This window comes from Garra rufa, chromosome 25 (genome assembly GCF_049309525.1).
Source record: "Garra rufa chromosome 25, GarRuf1.0, whole genome shotgun sequence".
NCBI classification, from domain to species: Eukaryota; Metazoa; Chordata; class Actinopteri; order Cypriniformes; family Cyprinidae; genus Garra; species Garra rufa.
Window position 1 is genome coordinate 15,775,412 of NC_133385.1, and position 10,504 is coordinate 15,785,915.

General features: G+C 35.4%; 1 protein-coding gene across 1 annotated transcript in view; it reads right to left on the bottom strand.

Annotated features, from left to right (window-relative positions):
• Positions 1-10,135, bottom strand: part of septin15 (septin 15) — a 41,866-nt gene extending 31,731 nt beyond the window's left edge. Inside the window, exons 1-2 of the mRNA XM_073831596.1 lie at positions 9,906-10,135; positions 9,424-9,523 (exon numbers count right to left, since the gene is read on the bottom strand). Coding sequence (XP_073687697.1) covers positions 9,424-9,523; positions 9,906-10,055 — 250 coding nt within the window. The 5' untranslated portion in view covers positions 10,056-10,135. The remainder of the gene's footprint in view (positions 1-9,423; positions 9,524-9,905) is intronic.
• Between the last annotated feature and the right edge of the window lie 369 nt (positions 10,136-10,504).

The following is a 10,504-nucleotide window of genomic DNA, read 5'->3' on the forward strand; positions in this document are numbered from 1 at the left end:
TCTAAACGAACCAAAAACAGGAAGTAATGACAAGATGCGATGATATGCGACATGATTTCATGAAGGGAACAAGCAGTGTATCCATAACAAAATAAGCAGAGTGTACTTTTAATGAGCTCTTTGAGAGTTTGCAGGTGTTGAAAATAAAATCATATGTACATGGAACAATGAGCGCACTTAGTCCAGCAGATCGCATTAGGTGAATTCAATTTAAAGCGAATACAGTCGAACGCACCTTTTCCTCTTGTTTGGAGTGTTCGGTGAGTTCCATCACCAATCAGGTTGTGAATGTATCACTATGCCTTTAGATTTGGTATCTTTAGGTTTGCTGTCAAAAATGCCAGTGTGAATGCTAAGTGGACCGGGACCTAATGTTTCATTTTCCTTTTTGGTCTGGACCAAATTAATCAAACAAACCAAGTAGGAACACACCCTCAGTGGTCTCGGTCGGTCCGCTTGTTTGGCGCGCACCAGGGTTCAGACACCGCACTAAAAGAGCAATCGCACCAGAGTTCGCTTTAATCGAACCAAACATGACAAGTGTGAACACATCCTTAGATAGTTTGACTAGCTGTGCTAGTGATTGCCAAATCAGCATTACATTGGGCAGACTGTGTCCCAAAAATTAGGTTATTTCACTCTCAAAATTACAATTCTGACATTTACTCACTCTCGTGTTGTTCCGAAGTAATGGGTTTAAAAAAGCGCTCCAGTAATTGAAATAGCTAAAATAAAATATGAATATTAGACAAAAAACCTCAACATACATAAATACATAAATAAATATAGAAATAATATATATAACGAAATATTGCTTTGGCAACCAAATGACAAAATAAAATAAGTTCTAAAATAAGTACTAAAATGACTAAAAATCTTAAACCTAAATAAATAAAATCTTATAAATTAAAGTTAAATTAAAAAAAAACACTGAAAATACACATTTTATATAAATGTTCAGCTTTCATTTTAAGTTACTATATTATTAACTAAACAATATAATTGTATATAGATAATACTAAAATAACACAAACTTTTCTTTTTTCTGAAGAACATAAAATATGATATTTTAAGAAACATCTTAGTGTTTTTGTTCATACAATTCAAGTCAAAGGGTTCATACAAGTCAAAGTCAAAACGTTTTTTTTTTTTTTTCACAAATTTCTTTGGTTAAACTATCCATTAAATAATTTGTGAACCTGGACCACAAAACCAGTCATAAGTAGCATGGGCATATTTGTAGCAATTGCCAAGAATACACTGCAATGCGTTATCGATTTTTCTTTGCGTTTCGATTTCCTATCATAAATATAATATGCATCGCTATGGACTTCATTTGGACAACTTTAACTGCAATTTTCTCAATATTTGGATTTTTTTGCACCCTCAGATTCCAGATTTTAAAATAGTTGTCTCTCGGCCAAATACTGTCCTATCCTAACAAACCATACATCAATGGAAAGCTTATTTATTTATTCTTTTTATATTACCTATCTCGATTTCAAAAACTATGACACATTTAGAAAAGTGCTTAAACATGGACTTGAAAAATGCATGGCAAATAATCGATCATCAATTAGCCAAACTGCCCTATTTAGATGACTTTTCTACAATTATTAATAGCTACTACCATAAATAGACTAGTGAATGGGAGGACTGGGACAAATACACACTTTCCAAGAGATTCCGCACATTCTTCTTGACTTTCATCTTTTTACCTCTTCCTGTCATCACGCTCTGGGCTAGAAAGCACCCCAGGGCCCATTACTGGGCTCAGATATCCTGACAACCCCTCACCTCCGCCCCTTTTCCACTACCCTGCCCCCATCCAATCCCAGCTATCCCATCTCTTACTCTCTTGCTGTCTTTTCTGCTCACTCACTCACTCTTTTCCCCTAATAAAAGGGGCTCAAGCACTGCTAACAGTTGCTTAACTCTTTAACAAACAGACAGCGGACAGAGAGCGAAAAAGAGAGGCCTACTACCCCAACACATAAACACAGCTGAATTGGCGTTACAAATAAACAGCAGGACAAACAACTTTAATTTGAACTAGTGAGCTTCGGAAAACACCCGGATCAAGTATTTAGTACAGTTACTGATTTTAAAAGTCGTGAGAATGCAAGTTTGATAGCAAGTGTGTGTTTAACTAGTTTGCAGAGAGGGGCTCATGTAGTGATAAGATCCATTGTTCGGCAATAAAGGTCAGAGTTCATCTCCGAACAGCCTGAGATAACAATCAGCAATGCTTTGACAAAAACTCCAATGGACACACACGCACACACATACACAAGTCACTTCAAATAAGAGAATCAATCTGACCTACATAGAAAATAAGATCCATGAGGCGACACGTGTGATGTTACACACTGCATGTGCACGATTAGCATACAGACAGTGAGCAGATATGGTGGAAATGAGTTAGATTTTCCCCAACGGCAATGGGAGACTTTCAAACGCACATCTTTTGCCTTGAGCTATGGACTATGTTTCTGCAATGTGCATCAATCTCTGTTCTAATTCTGTGATATTATATACAACTGCTTTAAGAAATGCTTCAAGTTCTCCAAAGGCATTGTTCTCATTCATAGCAGTCTATAGTCTACGTGATTTTACTAGGCTTGTGATTTCTGAGAAGTTTCAAACCAGCTTTCTAAGAACCTACACTAATGTAAAGTTTTCAGAGACCTAAAGCATATTTTCCATGTTCTTGTTAGAGATGTGAAACTTGTGGTTGAAATAACGCAGCTCTTTTCAACACTTCACTCCCCATAATGTGACAGCCGTTCTGTAAAGGTACATTTTCTCACTGAGTGTATAGATGTTAAAGTTTTTTAATAAACCATGCTAGCTGGCATGAATCCTGTGATTAGATACTATTACACTGGTTTGCAATGATTTAGAATCATGTTCATAAATATGCTAAAGATGACAGTAACTAAAGGAACAATTACATGTGTCAAAAGCAGACTGGGATATGGATTTGGTGAATTTTATAATTAAAACCCAAGTATTTTGGATAATACATAAACACTTAATAAATTGCTGTGGTATAATTTGTAGTAAATTGTGAGTAAATATGGTAAATACGGTTAAATTTGGTATATATATGTGACCCTGGACCACAAAACCAGTCTTAAGTAGTATGGGTATATTTGTAGCAATAGCCAAAAATACATTGTATGGGACAAAATTATTGATTTTTGCCAAAAATCATTAGAATATTAAGATATCTTGTAAATTTCCAACCGTAAATATATCAAAGCTAAATTTTTGATTAGTAATATGCATTGCTAAGAACTTCATTTAAACAAATCTAAAGGCAATTTTCTCAATATTTAGATTTTTTCGAAAAAAAAAAAAAAAAAAATTGATCGACCCTTATGACTGATTTTGTGGTCCAGTCATACATCAATGAAAAGCTTATTTATTCAGCTTTCAGATGATGTATACATCTCAGTTTCGTTGGTTTTGTGGTCCAGGGTCACATATACACTACCGTTCAAAACTTTGGGACCAGTAAGACCATTTTTGAAAAAAAAAAAAAAAAATTACTTTTATTTAAAAAAATAGTTGGATTAAATTAATCAAAAACAGTAAAGTAAACATTTATAATGTTACAAAAATTTCTATTTTAAATAAATGTTGTTCTTTTGCACTTTTTACTTCTCAAACAAATCCTAAAACAAAAAAAGTTTTTACAACTGGAAAAACTACACTACCAGTCAACAGTAAGATTTATTTATTTTTTATTTTTTTAAAGAAGTCCCTTCTGCTCACCAAGCCTGCATTTATTTGATCGACTTTTTTTCCACTATTTAAAATAACTTTTTCCATTTGAATATATTTTAAAATGTAGCTCATTCCGGTGATTTCAAAACTGATTTTTTTAGCATTATTACTCCAGACAAATGATCCTTCAGAAATCATTCTGATGTTCTGATTTGCTGCTCAAAAAAACATTTTTTATTATTATCTTAAAAAGAAAAATAGAAAAAATAGAAAGTTCAGAAGAACAGCATTTATCTGAAATATAAATCTTTTGTAACATTATAAATGTCTTTATCATCATGCAAAATAGAAGTATTCATTTCTATAATTTCTTTCCCAAAAGAAAGAAATTTGAATGGTATAACGTTACAAACGCTTTTGATTTCAGATAAATGCTAATCTTTGGATCTTTCTATTTATCAAAGAAGAAGAAAATGTTTTTAATATTGATAATATTCTAATATGCTGATTTGCTGTTCAAGAAACATTTTTTATTAGTATGAGTTCTGAAGGATCATGACAGTATGATGCTGAAAATTTAGCTTTGATCACAAGAATAAATCACATTTTAAAATATAATCAAATTGAAAACGGTTATTTTAAATAGTAAAAATATTTTACATTTTTTCTGTACTTTGGCTCAAATAAACGCAGACTTGGTGAGCAGAAGAGACTTAAAAAAAAAAAAAACATTAAAAATCTTAATGTTCAAAAATGAACAATAAATAAATACTTATAAGATAAGTCAAAGCTAAGTCACTCCCATAATTAGTAAAGCGGACTGCGCTGGAAATAGAATAGCCACTTTAGACATTTATACCATCACACGCCTTTTTTAATATTATATTATTGAGGTATTTTTGGATTTTTATACACATAAACATGCAATCACAAAACGGGACAAAACACACCTACACAGACATAAAAAAGAAAAAACAAAAAGATACAAAAATGAACTACGGTTTTATTATAGTAATAAATAAATGACGTACTGATTACCATTTGTATAACTAGAGTAAAACCATGGTTAATTTTCATAAGTGACAGTGACAATAAAGGAAAGTGACAGTAAAATAGAGAGCAGATACACTGTAAAAAGTTTTCACCAGTTTCAACTTAAAAACTTAAGTGTAGCAGCTGCCTTAAGATTTTAAGTTAAATCAACTTAAGTCATTTAAACTGACAAGTTATATCAACTCATTTTTACTGTAATAAGTTAAAATGACTTGTAGTTTTAAGCTGATTAAACTTAAAAACTTAAGGCAGCTACTGAACTTAGGTATTTAAGTTGAAACTGGTGAAAACATTTTACAGTGTAGATTTGTCAACATTGACGCTAGTTCTGACAAACAATTGAGGAAAAAAACGTTTAAAAGATTCAAATATTCAAATGAGCGGTTAAAAAAAAAACATCTTTAAGAATGTCAAATTCCTAATTTTATTTCTAAAATCCCACCTAAACAAATATCTCTCCAACATGAAACTCATCAATGCTTTCTGTAGAGTGTGAGAGGATTAGCATAATGGTGTTATTCTACTTCATACACTCATAGCTTTGAGAGTTGAAACCGAAAGTCCCATGCAAAAGACACAAACAAACTTAAAATATTCTCATGTTCAGCTTGAATGAAACTTTCAAAGAGTGTTTGTTTGAAAACTGACAGACACGGCAGTGTTTGTTTGTGCATTGGCGGATACATTAGCATGTGTGGGCTAAGACCGTCTGACAAGCTTAGCTTCATGACCGGGTTGTTTGACGACCTGTTGGCAGGCCCGAGAGGGGAAGCTTTGGCTTCATAATCCAGGGATTAAAATCTCCTCCCTGTGTGTGTCCGTATTTCAGCCAGGGACCTTTTAAATGGACCTAACGTACATGAAAAGTGTCAGCTCCTAGCGGTAGCTGCGCTAGTGTAGCCACACCAGGCAAATTACTGCGGTGTTGTTAAAAAATCTCTCTGAATGACATGGAATTCAGCAAGACTTCAGCTACCGATTGAACAAATCATCACTTAAAACATCTCAAGTTGTCTAAACACAGCTGTTGGAGTTGTTACTGTGAAGGAATGCAAACAGCGCAATTAAAAACATGCGTGAAATTTAACACGTTTTTTTCTATTCATTGCTTGTACAGGTGTGAATTCTAACAGCTTGAATAATAGTTATAAAAGAGAGTGTGTACAGGCTAAACCATATTTTAACAAGCGACAAGATTTCGTTTCACTTCTTAAATCTTTTTGTGGCCTGTTCTTGCGCCTCAAACACGCCTCAGATAACTCAATTTGAAAAGCGAACCTCTAAAACTCTTCACATTTTCCAATGTTTCTCTCCCTGAAGAAACATTTTGCCAGCTGGTTGGAGAGGGAAAGCTCAAGAAAGGAAATGCTTGTGGAAAAAAAAACACAAGGGAGACTGAGAGAGAGAAGAGAGAAAAGACAGGAAACAGATTTTTTCCTCCCTGAAATTTTGGAGGGAAAAATGGAGTCCACAGCCAAAGCTCTGTGGTGTCTGTCAGGATGAGTGACAAGAGAACAAGACGACAGTTTTCGGTTCTGTCCTTTCAAAGGCCACTGGACGTGGCTGAAGACAGTTTTAAGTGGATACAAAACCCAGCTAGACCCTGATACATGTATTACATGCTGAGATAGTTAGAGTCTGTAGAACATATAAGCAAAATCATATTTAGAGAGATTTTATGTGGGGCGGGAAACTTGTTTCTGAGGAAAAATGTGAGGTAAAATTTCAATATAACAGTATTAAAGGGATAGTTCACCCAAAAATGAAATTTACCTCATTATGTACTTGTCTTGGCTCTTCCAAGCTTTATAATGGCAGTAAATGTTGGTCAAGATTTTGAAGCCCAAAAAAGAGACATAGACCTAAAAATGTAGTAAGGACACTGTAAAACAAAGTACCATCATTTTATGAAGCTACGAGAATACTTTTTGTGCTCGAAGAAAACAAAAATAACTTTATTCAGCAATTTTCTTCTTCATAACATTACGGTTGAACCATTGACGTCACATGGACTATTTTAACAATGTCCTTTCTACCTTTCTAGGCCTTTAACGTGTCAGTTGCATTGCTGTCTATGCAGGGTCAGAAAGCTCTCGGATTTAATCAAAAATATCTTAATTTGTCTTCCGAAGGGTGAGTAATTAAAGACAGAATTTTAATTTTTGGGCGAACTATTCATTTTACGGGGCACAGCGGACAACAAAGTCTGAGGTGAAATTTTATCTTAAAGGCAACATGACTAGCTTTCCACAAAGACTATTGCGGCTCTACTCCTTGGCACCAGTACAAGTATCTCAAAAGGCTGGTTAACCAAACAGGAAACCGCAAACTAGACAACTAGCCTATATAGCAGAGGAAGGCAATGAGTGAAAGACAAAGACCTCGAATGAGCAACAACTTGGAAGAGGAATAGAGGAACAGAAAATATAAAGTGATTATTTCACACCAGAGCTGGAAAGCAAACCCACCGCAAGTGCTAACAGAGACCAACCCAGTTACTATGGCAAAGCGCTCCGCAGCAGTTATGTCATCGACATCCATATTTCCAATACAGCTTTAGTCACAGCATTCAATCCACAGAGACTGTGCGATGGTGACAACAGTATTGATCATCCAAGCGTTTCTCATCCATCTACTCTTTGTAAGAGGGCATTTACTCATTCGTTCATCAGGGGGGAAAAAAACACTTTTATTCAAAGCGACACACCGATTATTGTTCTTCAGAAAAATCCTTCAGGTCCACCAGTTCTTTGGGTTTTCAGCATTTGTGTGTATTTGAACCTTTCCAACAATAACTGTATGAATTTGAAAAACAATTTTTCAAACTGAGGACAACTGAGAGACTCATATGCAACTATTACAGAAGGTTCAAACACTCACTGATGCTTCAGACGGAGAAACAAATGCTTCAAGAGCCGGGGGTGAAAACTTTTGGAATTTAAAGATCAGGGTGAATTTAACTTATTTTGTCTTCTGGGAAACATGCAAGTATCTTTTGTAGCTTCTGAAGTACCAAATGAAAAAATATGATATTTAGGGAAAATAAGAATACATTCTGTTCAAAAGTTTTTTTTTTCTTCAATGAAACTTTTCAGCTCGTAAAGGGATAGTTCACCCAAAAATGAAAATTTGATGTTTATCTGCTTACCCCCAGGGCATCCAAGATGTAGGTGACTTTGTTCCCTCAGAAAAACACAAATGAAGATTTTTAATGAAAAGTCTGCCAGCCTTATCATAGACGTGGATGGGCACCAAACCTTTAAAAGTAAACAAAAACATGCACAGACAAATCCAAATTACACACTGCAGCTTGTGACGATACATTGATGTCCTAAGACACGAAATGATCATTTTTTGCGAGAAACTGAACAGTATTTATATAATTTATCTTTGATACACAGCCACGTCCATCTGTCATGAGCACTAGATCATCATCCGGCTTGTGACATGTGAACGCACTCTAGCGTAGAATACGCAAACGCCGGAAGCGATCTGTCGCATGTAAACGACACTCATTGTTTACACAGTGCACAGAGATTGTGGGTATAGCGGCTATTCATAATGGTAATTACTTGCGCGTATCCTGATTGTTTAAACCGATTTAAAGCTAAAAGATTACGTTTGCTTGCGCAAAATCATCTAGGACTTTTCACCGATTTCCCCTTACTACGCCAGAGCACGTACACATGTAACGTCCCTGATGCTAAACTCGTGCTCATGACAGTTGGACGTGGCTGTGTATCAAAGGTAAAAAATGATACAAATACTGTTCAGTTTCTCGCAAAAACCGATCGTTTCGTGTCTTAGGACATCAATGTATCGTCACGAGTCATAGGGTGTAATTTGGATTTGTCTGTGCATGGTTTTTTTTACTTTTAAAGGTTTGGTGTCCATCCACGTCCACTATATGGCTGGCAGACTGCACCGGTTTTCGTTAAAAATCTTTGTTTGTGTTTTTCTGAGGAAACAAAGTCACCTACATCTTGGATGCATTGGGGGTAAGCAGATAAACATCAAATTTTCATTTTTGGGTGAACTATCCCTTTAATGCATGGTGTTTCCTTTTGAAGCATCACAAAGCGTTTGAACCTTCTGTGACAATTGCATATGAGTCCCTCAGTTGTCCTCAGTGTGAAAAGATGGATCTCAAAATCATACATTCATTGTTGGAAAGGGTTCAAATCCACAAAAATACTGAAAAACCAAAGAATTTGTGGAACCTGAAGGATTTTTCTGAAGAACAGCGAGCAGTTTAATTATTTAGGACAAACAAGGGACTCATGAACCAATATCACAAAAAAAGATGTAGATCATTCAGGTAACAACACAGTATTAAGAATCAAGTGTATGTAAACTTTTGAACAGGGTCATTTTTATAAATTCAACTATTATTTTCCCTCATTGACTATATGTAAACGTCTTTTATGGGAAATATCTTATTCAGCTCAGTACTAAATTTAAAAAAAAAAAAAAAACATGCATTATGTATGATCCCTCTTATTTTGGTAAAATAATTAACATTTTGGAGATTCTGCAAGGCGTATGTAAACTTTTGACTTCAACTGTATCTAAAATCGGAAAAAATTCCATCCACAAAATGACTTTTTCACAGGCGAGCAAAAGAATTTTGCGACTTACCGACAACCATGAGTGTGAACTCAAACCCCCTCTTCACGGACTTCCTGTACACCTGGTTGGGGAGGTTGGCGAAGCCGACATAACCCTCCAGATTCCTCTGCTGGAAGAGAACACAGCTTTACTCCACATTCCACTGATTAAAGAGCACAACAGCTCCTCCATTACAGTTATCCCTCTCAAAACAGAGATCAGGAAGACTTCAGAGGAAAGATATTAAAGGCTATGCTAATATTAACATTAGTTACAGTGGATAATGACTTAGCGTAGTCTCTTAAACTCCGAATCTCACATGCAGAGATACCACAACAAAGGATAACATGGAATTTTGCTAATTTGAGGATAAGCACATATGAAAGCAAAACACACATACAGGCCGACTAGGAGGTTGAGTGGCTTTCTAGCCAATACACAAACTTTGGGAAACCAAGAGGTTGGGGAAGAGAGGATACATGGGATGAGGTAAAGCCAACATGCGCATTTACGTTTCGTATCAAATCCATCATGAACTCAATGTCGTCATGGAGACAGTGAATTTCGCTCCAGATCACGGCCAGCGCCTTGTCCAGCTGTAATTCCTTCTCAAGCTCCTCCATCCCTTTCTCTCTGTCGCTTTCCATCTCTTGTAATCTCATGCTCTCGGAAGCACAGCGCTGAAGCACACGCTAGGCAAGGCAAACACAATTGATCGCTCTGCTTTGGCTCCGCTGAGCTTCTCATGCATGGTAGGCCAATGGAAAACTAACTAGTTGGGACCATGCTGATCATTTAGAGAGAGATATGTTGAATGGGGAGGGCTACGGTTATCAGGGCGACTTAACTATTTTTGGCCTGAATGAATTAACATGGATAGGTAAGAAAAGATGCATGTTACATCTGTACTTTCTCTGTTTTTACATTTATATTACCTTTTCCGGTACGTAGCGATCACTTAAAAGTTAATCTCTAAACACTAATTTAATACTTCTGTTAAATGCAATTTTTATAAAAAAAAAAAAATAAAAAAAAAATATATATATATATATATGTGAGGTTTTTCTTATTTTTTTCATATTGTACACTACCAGTCAAAAGTTTTTGAACA